Source organism: Jaculus jaculus, chromosome 3, assembly GCF_020740685.1.
Source record: "Jaculus jaculus isolate mJacJac1 chromosome 3, mJacJac1.mat.Y.cur, whole genome shotgun sequence".
Lineage (NCBI taxonomy): Eukaryota > Metazoa > Chordata > Mammalia > Rodentia > Dipodidae > Jaculus > Jaculus jaculus.
The window spans coordinates 114,246,407-114,260,786 of NC_059104.1; the positions used below are offsets into that span (position 1 = coordinate 114,246,407).

General features: G+C 37.2%; 1 protein-coding gene across 1 annotated transcript; it reads left to right on the forward strand.

Moving 5' to 3' along the window:
- The first annotated feature begins 737 nt into the window (after positions 1 to 737).
- Positions 738 to 12,193, forward strand: LOC101600650 (stromelysin-2). Its single transcript, XM_004661904.2, has 10 exons — positions 738 to 842; positions 1,508 to 1,752; positions 1,846 to 1,994; positions 2,475 to 2,600; positions 4,120 to 4,284; positions 4,473 to 4,593; positions 5,905 to 6,038; positions 8,751 to 8,910; positions 10,031 to 10,134; positions 12,093 to 12,193. The coding sequence occupies exons 1-10, from the start codon at positions 738 to 740 to the stop codon at positions 12,191 to 12,193; spliced, it is 1,410 nt and encodes a 469-aa protein (XP_004661961.2).
- Positions 12,194 to 14,380: the final 2,187 nt, after the last annotated feature.

The following is a 14,380-nucleotide window of genomic DNA, read 5'->3' on the forward strand; positions in this document are numbered from 1 at the left end:
TTTATAATTCTTTTTTTTCTTTTTTTTTTTTTTTACCCTTTTTATCAGTTATGTTCATACTCCTCCCTGTCCTGAGAAGTTGCTATGACTTTATCATTCATCCTGAAATGGAGAATGAGTGAACACCAAAGGTTCTTTCATTTACACCTTCCTTCTCCAACTTCTCTATGCCAACCTGTTTTTACAATATAGGGCCAGCAGAAACCTTCAAAGTCTGTGATCCAAGTCATACTCAAAAAACTGGAGTACTTTGCATTATCTTCGTCAATAGCAATTCCAACAGGTAGATTTGGATTTTCTTTCTATTAATCTGCTTAATCCCTATCTGGATATGTTTCAGTTTAAAATGTGTTCCTTTTAAAGAAAAGCACACGGATTGTGAAATATCTAAATATTTAGCATTTTATCAGGCATCTCGATGACTTCCTAGAAAATAAACAAACAAGAATTATCCGCCACTTCTTTTTTCCGCTTTAGTACACAGAAACCTCTTCCTGGAGATTAATCATTCTTTCAAGTTTGGTAGGTTAAGGGTAATTACTGGTACAGGCTCTATCATCTTCACAGTGAATTTCTATGAATATGCTTGCCGTCATTCAGATAAAAAATAACACACCCATGAATCACACAGCTGCTGATCTAAATACTGGCTCCCTATAAAAGAGTGGCCACTAGACGGTAGAGATAGAAGCCAGGAGGTAGACCTGCATTGCTTGTTCCAGGGGACGGCAGTCAGAATGAAGCATCTAGCCATCCTTGGGCTGTTGTACCTGCCAGTATTTTCAGCATATCCTCTGCATGGGACCCTGATGAAGGAAGACACAAGCATGGATCTTGCTCAGGTATTCAGTGGTGGTCTCTCAGCTGCCAGGCAGCCTGAGTAAAGGGATAACTGTGGTCACTTGGTCTTCCAGCATGAAGAAGATATATTGGTTAGGAATTACTGTGTTGGAATGGTATAGCCCAGGACAGTACCAAAGTGCTAACAGTGGAGATTCCATTAGTTTGCATAGAAAAGGAGAGAAAAGCACAGGAAGTAGAAATAATTACTCAAGGTTAGGACAAACAGGGGAAACAGCCTTGGAATAAATGAAAAGAACAAATGGAAAATAAATAAAACTTCTCTTGTATTAGAATTATGTTAGGCAAAATAATGGAGGAAGGGGAATGTGCTAATTTTGATCTCCAAAAACATCAAGAAATGATATTTACATTATCATTTGTCTGTGTGGACAAATTTATCTTACCTCAGTCTATATTAACAATGAAAGATGGAAATGTAAAATATATTTACTCCAACTAGTTACACAATTATGTAAAGTTCTTTACTTGGCTAGCATTCTAAATTACAATGAGTTAATGAAATAAGACATCTTAGCAAAACCTAAATTAAGTACAATACCTACTTTTGCCTAAATAACTAAGGAATAATTAAAATAGATTTGGAGCTTAGAGTGAATGGTTAAAAATGAAAATAATTACTTACAAACTATACTTATGCCATTAGCAATACCTAGAAAAGTACTACAACCTTGCAAAAGATGTGAAACAAGTTTTCAGAAGAAAGGATAGCAGTTCTGTTGTCAAAAAAATCCAAGAAATGCAGAAGTTCCTTGGGTTGAAGATGACAGGAAAGCTCGACTCCAGCACTATGGAGATAATCAGTAAACCCAGGTGTGGTGTCCCCGACGTTGGTCACTTCACTACCTTTCCTGGCAAGCCAAAATGGTGGAAAACCCAGCTAACTTACAGGTAATGAATAAGTTCAAGGGACTCACATACTATTGAAATTGTATGAGCTATGCCCCAGCAACAAAGACTACCTTCTTTAATGCTTTTCCCCAGGATTGTGAATTACACACCGGATCTGTCAAGAGAGGCTGTTGATGCTGCCATTGGGAAAGCTCTGAGAGTCTGGGAGGAGGTGACTCCCCTCACATTCTCCAGGATCTATGAAGAAGAGGCTGACATAATGGTCTCCTTTGAAATTGGAGGTAATGAAATAATATATCCATTTATTTGGTGTTCAGACCAGTTCAGGTCATTACACCGGGTAATTTGTAAACAACAGAAACATGTTGCTCAGAGTCTAAAAACTGGAAAATCCAAAATGAAGGTGCTGGCAGGTTTGGAGTTGGTGAGGGTCTGTTCTGAAGTAACACTCTGTGTTCTCCCATGGCAGAAGCAACCAGGAGAATCTCTCTAGCCTCTTTTATCTCAGATTTCATCTCAATATTATGTGAGCCTCTTGGACTCATTGCCTAAAAATATTCCTGTTCATAAAGCTTCATAACCTAGTTACCTTCTAAAGTCCCCACCTTTTAATTCTGTCACACTGGAGATTCAGTTTCAACATCTAGATTCTGAGAAGATGCCAATATTCAGACCCTAGCTTCTAGTATTGTCTAACTGGGAAAGGGCAGAAGAAATTCTGAGTAGCTAACCTATAGCTCAATGAATTTGTTTCCTCTCAGAGCATGAAGACTTTTACCCTTTTGATGGACCAGGTCAGAGTCTGGCTCATGCCTACCCACCTGGACCTGGCTTTTATGGAGACATTCACTTTGATGATGATGAAAAATGGACAGAGGATACATCAGGTATGGCATGAGCCTCTCAAGAGAGTTTCAGAAATAATGTCTACTATCTCAGAATAACTTAACTATCCAGAATTATTCATGAATGTAATAACCTAAGAGCTGAAGTTTCTGGTTTACTATGATAGCCACAAGATCTCTTCATTTAATCATCACTGAAGAATTATATAAAAAGTCTGCACTGCCTTCTTTATGACCCCTCCCCAAGTATAATATTGTAAATATCATTGATTTATAGTTCCTCAATTCATGGTCTTATTGAGGATTAAAGTCTATCATGAGGAATCATCTTTTACTTCTTAATTATAAATGATTAGCATATAATGAATTCCATTGAATTGGTTGAGACCCTAACATTTGCCCTTGGAGTTTATTCCCTTCCTCTCATTTCTCTGATTTTCTCCTAAACAAAAAGACAAGGAGAAAAATGTTAGTTTCACATAGCAAATAAAACATGTCATTATTTCTTGCTTGAGAGCTTTTAGCCCCTTGAATTTTTCCTGAAAGACTTTGAATCTCAACACAATGATTGAAATTAACTGTGTGCTATTTGACACTTTCCAAGCCATTAGGCTTCTAAGGCTTGGATACAGACTCACTGTGTCTGAGATTGGTTTAGGGTCTTTCACACAGAATGGCTTTACCAAGTGCACAGAGCTGGTTCATGCTGTATGAAGTGATTACTTTTACTTGAACAACTGTTCTTTTCTTGCAATTGCTTGATGCCTTTGTTAGGCAGCGAGTAGTAGTAATAGAAAACTCTAGTATAAGGAAAAGCTGAATCCATCTGAATTGAGTTGCAAAATGATTGACATTGGGCATATTTTATACTGAAGATTGAACATATCTAAGTAACCACAGTTTTGTTTGGTTAGAGTTAGAAGGACAAATAAATCCTTTGTGACTAATTTAAATAAGTTGAAACTACTTTGTTACTAAGTTGTAACAGTGATATCTGATTTTAGACAATGAGGATTTATATTTATCGATTGCTATTAATCTTAGTCTCTTCAAAGCAACATCATTTTGGAAATAATGTTTAACACTTGATATAAGAAAAGTGATCTAGTTTTTCTGACCAAGGAGAAACCTCCAGAGGCAAAAAATAAAAATGGGCTTGGGATGGAGAGATGACTTAATGGTTAAGGCACTTGCTTGTGAAGCCTAAGAACCCAGGTTTGACTCCCCTGTACCCACATAAGCCAGATGCCCAAGGTGGCACATGCATCTGAGGTTTGTTTGCAGTGGTTAGAGGCCCTGATGCACCCATATTCCCTCTCACTCTCTCTCTCTCTCATTCTCTCTCTGTGCCTATTTCTCTCTCTCTCTCTCAAATAAATAAAATATTCAAAGGAAATAAAAATAATCATCTTTTATAATGTCTGAATTCAAGTCAATCTTGACTCTCTTTAAAGCATGGATTTTAAAAAAAAGACAATGTATAACTCCAAGCATGACCTATATGGTTTGCATGTGATCTGTGAGCATATTTATGGACTCTGGATATTTTTTTTTCAAACAGGAATCAATTTATTCCTGGTTGCGGCTCATGAACTTGGCCATTCCCTGGGTCTCTTTCACTCAACCAACACTGAAGCTTTGATGTACCCAGTCTACAATTTGTCTCAGGACATGTCTGTGTTCCACCTTTCTCAAGACGATATTGATGGCATTCAGTCCCTCTATGGTGAGCAATGATGAACACAAGACCTGTGCATGTCCAGTCTTTGTGAGGAACATAGTAGAGTAATGTTCTTTCAGGAAAGCATTACAGTGCTGTGTAATGTTTCATATGGAAACACAAGACAGTTTGGAAAGGGTGTAGAGTCATCCCTTCTCTCTTAATATTTGCTTCCCATTACCTGTTCCCTTTAGGACCTCCCCCACCCATGGAATATGCCCCTCCAGGACCCATGATGCCAACTAAGTGCAATCCTGCTCTGTCCTTTGATGCCATCTGCAGCCTGCGAGGCGAGCTCCTGTTCTTTAAAGACAGGTCGGATAAGAAAATTCCATTGTCCTATGGACCCTTGTAATAGATAATGCTTGGAAAGGAGATAGCTTGTCACTGAAGTGTTTACCTTGCAAAAGTGAGAACCTGAACTTTATCCCAAGAACCCCTGTAAGAATGGCAGGCTGGGTAGCACAGTCCTCTAATCCCAGTGCTGGGAAGCAGGAGACAGGAGGATCCCTGAGCTTGCTGGCCAGCCAGTCTGTTCTAATTGGCAAGTTTCAAGCCAATGAAAGAACTTGTCTACAAAAAAAGGGATGGACAGACTGAGAAAGGACAACTCAAGCTGTCCTCTGGCCTCTGGCCTCCACAGGCATATACACAAACACACACACACACACACACACACACACACACACACAAAATGAAGGAAAAATAAACATAAACTCGAGATTTAAAATAATGAATTTCTGGTACATTTTGAAGTAATTCAGATCTGATTTTTATTGCATTTTAACACCTGCTTAGAGTTGCCCACTTTATTTATTTATTTATTTATTTATTTATTTATTTATTTATTTATTTACATATATGTGGGTTATATGCATGCCAGGGTCTCATGCCACTGCAAATGAATGTCCATCTGGCATTATGTGGGTGCCTGGAGAATTGAACCTGGGCCAACAGGCTTTGCAAGTATGCACATATAACCACTGAGCAATCTCCCCAACCCCAAGATCATCTCTTTAGAGAAGATGATTTGTGGTCAGTAGAATGTAAGAGTCATAAATGCAGGGAGAAGTTTATTTACTTTTTCACTTTTTAAATATCACAAGTGATAAATTTCTATGAAAGCTGGTAAAATTTTATAAAAAGATCTTTGGAACTCTTGACTTGACATTACTATTGTTTTAAGTAATGTTAGGATAAGTGATATATGTTTATGCACAATACTTGAAAATACCAAAAGATAGTTATAAGAAAATCCTTCCTATTTCTGGCCTGCCATCCCCTAATTCCTGCCCTCCATGCATCCTCTGATGTCAATCCCCTTTACCAAAGAGTTCTAGTCACAGGTATAAAGAGCTACGTGACATTTTAAGAAAGTATTAATGGGCATAATATATGCAAGGTTTAACAAATATTTGAATGTCATCAATCTCAATAATCATGCTGGAATTGGTTAACATTCCTTCCACCAATCTCATGACTCTGGAATCACATGCAAAGCAATACAGATATCTGCAAATGGGGAGATTAACATCTCCTGAGAGACTTTGTTCCTTTGCTCAAATCTATGTCCCTGAGTTTATTATTTAAAGGAAAAAGATAATTTCATATTTTTATATATTACAGATATTTTTGGCGCAGATCCCGCTGGAATACCCAACCTGAACTTAATTTAATTTCAGCATTTTGGCCCTCTCTTCCATCAGACTTAGATGCTGCTTATGAAGTTAATAGCAAGGATACTGTTTTCCTTTTTAAAGGTAAGTACTACACAACAATTTTAATTTATTAAAATAAAGCCAGGCTGGAGAGATGGTTTAGCCATTAAGGCAACTTGCCTGTGAAGCCTAAGGACCCAGGTTTGATTTCCCCAGTACCCGCATAAGACAGATGCACATTGTGGCTCATGCATCTGGAGCTGGCTTGCAGTAGCCAGGGGCTCTGGTGCACCCATTCGCTCTCTCTTTCTCCCTCTTTCTCTCTCTATTTCCCTCTTTCTCTACAAATATGACATTTTTTAATCAAAAGATTTGTCATGGAATGTAACATAATAAATTTATGTGGAAGAATAAAGGCCAATTATATCCAGAATACTTCTGAGGAATAACTGGACAGGGCCACCTATCCAATTATGTGGGTAAAGACTGAGAAAGTAACCCTGCAGTCGCACTGTAGAAGAAGCTCATTTACCAATGGTGCTTTCATGCCTGGTGGAGCCTCCAACTTCTAACTGCTCTTTCAGGTTGTTCTAGTGGAAAATGATACTCGAGTTTCTTCTACTTCTTGGGTTAATTTTGTTAATGCATTTTTGTAGGAGTTAGCCAATTTTACCTATTTTTAAATCACTTGGTACCAAGCTACAAAGCATCAGTTTGTTGTGATTGTTATATGTTTTCTTCTCCCTTTATTCTTCATATTGAATATTTTTGCCTCTGTTTCTCTAACAGTCTCATAAAATATGGGATAACTTTACAATTATTATTCAAGAACCTAACTTTTGGCTTTGTTGATCATTGTGTGTCTGGGAGGATGCTTGGGATCTAACTTGTGGCTCTTATACATGCTAGACAAATACTCCATCACTGAGAAACATTCAGTACCCTCTATTTCATTTTATTACCTATTTGATTGATTTTTAACTATATAATTATTGCCTTAATTTATTTGTTTCCATTGGATTTATTTATTCTAACTTAACATTTTTGCCTTATGAACTTACAACCTTTTTTCTAGTATAAAAAGTTATATTTAGTGCCCTTTTGTCCCTTCTCATGCAACTTTGATATGTAATATGTCTTATTCACTTTTAAGGTTTCATTCTCATTTTGCTCCTTGCCTTACTGTTTTTGAGAATATTTCACTGTCTAATTGAATAGGAACTTTAAAAACATTTATTCCTACCAATCTCATTTTGTGAATTTTGAGATAATGTGAAATTACCTTAGAAACTATAAAGGATTGTGTAATTAAAATGTGGCTCTTATACATGAACATTTCTAAAATTTGCTTATCACATGTTAGTCATTGGGGTCAATGGTATAGAAATAAGGGGTTCATATTCCAGAGAGCAGCAGAGATGGATCTGTCAGTATACCATATGCTGAACTGAGAGAGGAAGGGTGTCATGAGAAACCCACACCCATATCCAGGGCTTGCAAAGATCCTGAGATAAGGCAACATTAGGATGAGACTTGAAGGAGAACTTTGCTGTGCATAGATGGGCTGAGTATGTAGAGGAACAGAAATTCACTAACACAGAAGGAAGTGTATATACAAAGCTAAGAGTATATCTGGAGCTACTAAAATAGATATAAGTCATTCAGCTCAGAGGAAGCAAGAGAGATACAATAGCACAGCATTTTGTTAGTTAAACTGGTAATGGAATGGAGGTTTGGGATGGAGATGCTGCAACAGAGTAAGGACAGAAAGACTGATATTGTCAATTGTGCCAATTCACTTGCCTTTGAGTGGATTCTCCTAGTGTTTGGAAGCACAGGCTGGATTTGGAAATTGTGAGACTCAAATAGGAAGTGCCCCCCCCCCCAAAAAAAAAGCCAAACAAAACCTAAACTGCCAATGTGCATCTTAGGAAGGAAGTCTGTGTTAGAAATATAGATTAAGTGGAGAATAAGGATATTGCTCAATGATTAGAGGCATTTCCTTACAAAGCCTGCCAGCCCAGGTTCAGATGAAAAGTAATCACATAAAATGACACAAAGTGGTAATATATCTGTGATCCCAGCAAGCTTGACAATGGGAAACAGAGCCAGAGAGTACAAAGCTTAGAGGACATACATTATTTGCAGTGGCAAGAGACCATCTCAGAGAAGGTATAACATAGACAAATCTTCTGACCTCTACATATGCTCTATGACATTCATGCTCCCATACACACACACACACACACATGTTAAAAAATATAGATTAAGAGTCACCAGTAATTATAAGGAATAGCTAGAATTGGTTACTGTATTTTAAAGACAATAAATACAAAATATAAAGGACCGTGAACCAGTTCTCTACTCATTTACTTTTTTCATTTGCTTAATTATTCAATCATTCAGGAAACATTTATTGAATTCTATTTGGTAACTAGGCATTAAGTTATTGATATAATTAAAAAACAAGACTTAGCCATATGTATTGGTGCACACCTGTATTACCAGCACTGGGAAGCTGAAGCAATTACAGGCCTACCTGGGCTATGCTCTTCCTTAAAAGAAGAAGGAGAAGGAGAAAGAAAAAAGGATATAGGATGAGAGAGAGAAAGGAGAAAGAGACAGGGAAGGAATGAGAGAAGGAAGAAAGGAAGGAAAGGAAAAGAAAGAAAGGAAAGAGGGAAGGAAAGAAGTAAATTAAGTAAGAGACAACATCTTATCCTTAACCAGTTTTTCATCTTTAACATGAGTTGTTCTTATCATTTTTAATACCAAAGGCTTCACTCAAAACTTTTTGGGTTTATTTTTCAACAGGGAATAAGTTGTGGGCAGTCCGAGGAAATGAGATACAAGCAGGCTATCCAAGAAGTATTTACACTCTTGGGTTTCCTCCAACCATAAAGAAAATTGATGCAGCCTTTTCTGATAAGGAAAAGAAGAAGACATACTTCTTTGTACAGAATAAATACTGGAGGTAAGATACAGTAAGAACATTGTTTGGAGCCTAATTAGGGAAATGATTTTTTCTTTAACAATATCTGCCTGCTGTAATTTTCTATAGCTTAAAACTTTCTAATTATGAGAAAAATTGCTTATAGTTATTCAACTTCCCAGATACAAAGGGCTTTCACAATAAAAAGGGCATCACTAGACTATATGTATTGACACCAGAAAGCCTCAAGGGAGGCTAGCTGAAGTTCACAGGCACAGTTATTTTGGGTCCCATTGCCAGTCACCATGTGAAGCCAGGTGTAGCTTACTACAGAGACAAGAACCACAGGGTCTTAATGCGGTAAAGGACCAGATGTTTATTTTTAGCCAAATGATTTAACCTACTTTCATCCCATGTGTCCATAGTGCCCATGAATTTGTGACAGGTAGGCACTGGGTTCTATGTATCCAGACTTTAAAAACTGGCCGTAGGGCCTGGAATGAAACTCCCCAAACTCTAAGAAACTATGGCTTCCAACCCAAACTACTCTACCCAGCAAAAGTCTCCCTTATAATAGATGGTGAAAGGAAAACTTTCCATGACAAAACTCAGATTTACAATTATATGAACACAAAAACTGGCCTTAGGCATACAGCATGATAGCTGTATTTTAGGAAAAATGTTGTATATGATAAGCTTATTAACCCAAGAAAGTCTCATAGTATCATGGTGTTCCCTCCAAAAAAGAAGTATGGGCTGGAGAAATTGTTTAGTGGTTAAGGTGCTTTCTTGCAAGGCCTAAGGACCCTGATTTGATTCTCCAGTACCCACATAAAGCCAGATCCACATACATCTGAAAAAAAAAGTGGCACATACATCTGAAGTTCATTCACAGTAACAAGAAGAATGCCCATTCTCTCTCTCTCTCTCTCTCTCTCTCTCTCTCTCTCTCTCTCTCTCTCTCTCTCTCTCTCTGTGTGTGTGTGTGTGTGTGTGTGTGTGTGTGTGCTTGCAAAGAAATAAATTAAAAATATTTTAAAGTCTAACATTTTGCACAAGTTGAAAAGGTTGGCTAGGATTCCATGTTGGATACTGACATCATATCAAACTGTTGGGTATCACGGGACTTCAATATGGTGTTGGACTCTTTGACTCGGTGCAGGTTTGATGAGAAGAGACAATCCATGGATCATGGTTTCCCCAGACTAATAACAGATGACTTTCCAGGAGTTGTGCCAAAAGTTGACGCTGTGTTACAAGAGTTTGGTAAGAGGACCCTCATTTCACTTCCAGTTGAGGATACTTTGGGCATTTTATGACAACAAAATGAAATACATTTGGGGCTGTTTCAACTCTCTGAGTAATATTGAAAATGCTACAATAAATACTTGCATACAAAGTTTTATATAATATTCGCTAAAACTCATCAAATCACATTTAAAATTGGTTAGATTTTATACTTTGTAAATTATATCCTCATCAAGTAGCTAAAGTGTCAAAAGATGAAGCAAAGAATCCAAAAGCTTGCAAATTGTTCTGCCTTATGTATCTTTTGTTCCAAAATCTTTCTCTTTGTTTTGTTTTGTTTTTTCAAGGTAGGGTCTCACTCTAGCTCAGGCTGATCTGGAATTCACTATGTAGTCTCAGGGTGACCCTGAACTCACGGTGATCCTCCTACCTCTGCCTCTGGAGTGCTGGGATTAAAGGCGTGCGCCACCAACCCCGGCTTGTTCCAAAATCCTAAAAAAAAAAAAAAAAAAAAAAAAATTAATTAATTCATGAAAATTAGGTTTAAATTTTCTTTCTTGAATAGCTTCCAAATCTCTGTTTCATACTTGAACATCCTCTCACTGTAGTGACTATCTTTCAAATCACTACATTGGAATGAAAATTCCATCATATGTGAGCTGGGTTTAATTCTCTTCCACCCTATCCTGCTGTTATGCAGTCCAAGGGTCTTGTCTGGGCTTCTGTTGCAGTCTTTAATCATCCACATTAGTCATTTGTAAATAAGTAGTATACCCTCCCATATGCTTAAAATAGACAAAAGTTGATTTCTGGTCATGGGTATTTTAAAAAACAAAACTTGTGCTTGTTTACTCTGAAAGGATTTCCAATGGAGTTGACAGGACTTTGTAAGCATGATGCTCAGGGGTCTGATGACCTCGTTACCAAAACAACTTGACCACAGTATATACAAAGCAGGAAATGAGCCTCTGGTGCATTTTATGATTCTTTTGGGTCTGGGCCCCCCAAGTTGTGATTTAAGACCTAGTTGGAAGAAGAGAAGTAGAAAAAAAAAAAGAGGGGAAAAACCCCAAGCTATTTCAGTACCACAGAATTCCATCTATTTAGAACTAATATATTCTAATGTTTTAGCATAATAGCTTTGGAATCTTACAAATAAATTATAATTCTTACCTCATCTTTCACTAGAGCTATTGCCTTATGAAAAATTCAAAATGTACAGTCTTATATACATCTGAATTATACAACATACAAAACTACTGTTGAAGGGCTGGAGAGATGGCTTAGTGGTTAAGTGCTTGCCTGTGAAGCCTAAGGACCCTGGTTCAAGGCTCGATTCCGCAGGACCCACATTGGCCAGATGCACAAGGGGGCGCACGCGTCTGGAGTTGTTTGCAGTGGCTGGAAACCCTGGCACACCCATTCTCTCTCTCTCTCTCTCTCTCTCTCTCTCTCTCTCTGTGTGTGTGTGTGTGTGTGTGTGTGTGTGTGTCTCCCCTTCACTCTCAAATAAATAAATAATAAACCAAAAAAAAATTTTTTTAATTACTGTTGTAGTCCAGTGGTGAAAAAAAATAGCATGTTCAAAAAGCTGAAAGGAAACAAGTCCTTGTTAGAGTACTGGAGGACAGATGTGGACTAAGATGACATGAGACAAACAGACAGCAGCTCGTCATGCATGTGTCTATGTACATGCATACCTGACTATATAAGTTATGTATTTCAGTATATTGTATAACTCAGGTGTATATAAGACTTTCTAATTTTAAGTTGAGTCCTGATTTGGTTTTGCCACACATTTTTATTTTGAAAGATTGATGAGGTAAATCATATAATGCATTTGTCTCAGTGCCTGGCACAGACAGCCACTTTATAAACATCACCCACTGTTAGCTCACTCTTCTCCTAAGTCATACATGTCACAAAGTTGATGGATTTGGAGAATGTCTCATCACTTTCTTCATTGATGTTTACAGGGTTTCTTTATTTCTTCAGTGGATCATCACAGTTTGAGTTTGATCCTCATGCCAAGGCAGTGACAAACATTGTGAAGAGTAACAGCTGGTTACTGTGCTGACTGATAAGAGACGACAGATATGAGCATTGCAAATGAGGCAACTACTCTTTTACCTAATTTATTGTGTGTCAGAATCACTAAGTATCATAGCATATGCTGTGGCTCAAGAAGATGAGCCTTTGTGAGCCATGGAGTATTGTCTGAACTACTTCACTCGTTCTTAAGTCACATTGTACAGATTGAGAAATGTTCCCATGCAGTGGTAGAAGGATGTATCTTTGTGTGCGTTTTACTGTTTAATAAAGATCTTATTTTTGACACATTTCTTGCCTCCTAGAGTAATTAATATTCATAAACTGATCACACTGTGTGCTGACATTTGATAGATGATCTACACTGTAATGGAATCATACACTTTATGGATGGGTCATGTGGCTGTCAGCTTCCTTCTCCTATTCTCTACATCAAGATCTTGATTTTCTCCTGAGAGACATTTCAAAAATCTAAGTAAAGCCAGTGGTTGTCCTAGAGGACTGGCTCTGAGCAGATGGAGGACTGTGAAGTCTGCAAACCTAGCCTATCCTCCATGCAACTTCATAATTTCACATGTGAGGAAACAAAACTAGTTTGGAGTTCAGTCATCACTTAATTTATCACAAATATTTTGTCAGTGGCATTCAATTCCTGCCTGTAAGAGTAAATTTCTCATAATAAGTTTCCCTTTCATTAAGACTTTCTCTTGTCAACATATTCCAGTTATGAAAGCTTTGTCACCATTAGGTTATAGACCCCATATTAAATTGAGCACATTCATTTATTGATTCATTTATATACCACAAATTACCAACAAAGCACAAAACAATGCAAAAAAAATACATTAACCAAACCTTACTGATTCTTGTCCAGTGGGAAAAATAAACTAAGCAAATAAATACAAATTAATATATAATTTCAAGTGATAATTGTATTACTAGAGAAACAATGAAACATAAAGGAAGAATAATGCTGTAAGAGGGTCTACCTGTTAGTTTGGGTAGTTTGAGAATTCTCTGGGACAATAATGTTAAAACCAAAAGCATCTAAATCTCTGCAGCTAGATGGATAAACAAGAATAGAAATTCTAAGAAGATACAAAATTACTCCTGTATTCAAATGCAAAATAAAAATTCTTGGCCTGAAATAAGACAAGTGCCTCATTATAACATTGGAAGGGAGATGTGGACTAAGATGTTAGAGAGATGGAACCAAGCCATCTAAGGTCTTTCTGATGTATATAAGATGGTATTTTCCTTCTTGTGCATTCTGGATGTGTTGAAGGAGTCTTAGAGAGAATTGGCATGTTCTCTTGTACACTGTGTATGAACCGCTAGCAGCAGGAAGTGAGGATGAGAGCTGGAGCTGGGACAGAGAATCTCTAGGAAGGCTGAGAGTGATAACTGGATTTGAGCTATATTTTATATCATTCTTGTTTTGTGATAAACTACAAACATTGCTGAGGGAAAGGAAGATATTAAATAGACCGCTGGTTTGAATAACTTCTTGGATGGCAATGGTTTCAATAGTTGGGTGAAGATTGGAAAAGAAACATTTTTGTGGGAGTACGCTTGAATCAGGAGGACTGATGTACTTTTTAGACTTAGAAATCCCTGGAAGATAACAAAATAAAGCATTAATTCAAATAGAAGACATGGAGCTCAAAATATAGTAGATAAAACTGGGAGTGTAGTCCAGTCCAGGAAATAAATGAAGTTGTAGAGGGAAATTGTAGATATTACAAAATACAGTTCCGGACTAAACCTTATGACATGAGTGACATGAGGCAAGGATATGCTACGGTAATGAACAAACCTCCATTTTCAGTGAATTACACCTAAAAGTGCATCATGGAATCCCACTGGGGTCTCTACTCCAAATGCTATAACTTTAAGACTAGTGCTGATGGAAAAGCCACCATTCTGAATCCTGTCCCTCACTGTGGCAGAAGGAAAAAGCTGCTGGTAAAGTTCACATTGCCTCTTAAAGCTCTCTGTGAATATGACATTCTACTCACATTTTACAGTCAAAGTTATATTGCCTCATCTAAAGATGAGATCTATCAATGGCAGGAAGGAGACATTTAGTAGACTATTTAGTAGACATCATTGGTCACAATCATAAAGGGCTTTTTATTACAATATATATATATATATATATATATATATATAAACATATACATATATATATAAACATATACATATATATATATAT

What these genes read in the sequence shown, in the direction of transcription:
- LOC101600650 (XM_004661904.2), top strand. Translation starts at nt 738, where the DNA reads ATGAAGCATCTAGCCATCCTTGGGCTGTTGTACCTGCCAGTATTTTCA. An exon ending in CTCCTGTTCTTTAAAGACAG is followed by an intron (nt 4,594 to 5,904) that starts GTCGGATAAGAA and finishes TATATATTACAG; the next exon opens with ATATTTTTGGCGCAGATCCC. An exon ending in TACTGTTTTCCTTTTTAAAG is followed by an intron (nt 6,039 to 8,750) that starts GTAAGTACTACA and finishes ATTTTTCAACAG; the next exon opens with GGAATAAGTTGTGGGCAGTC.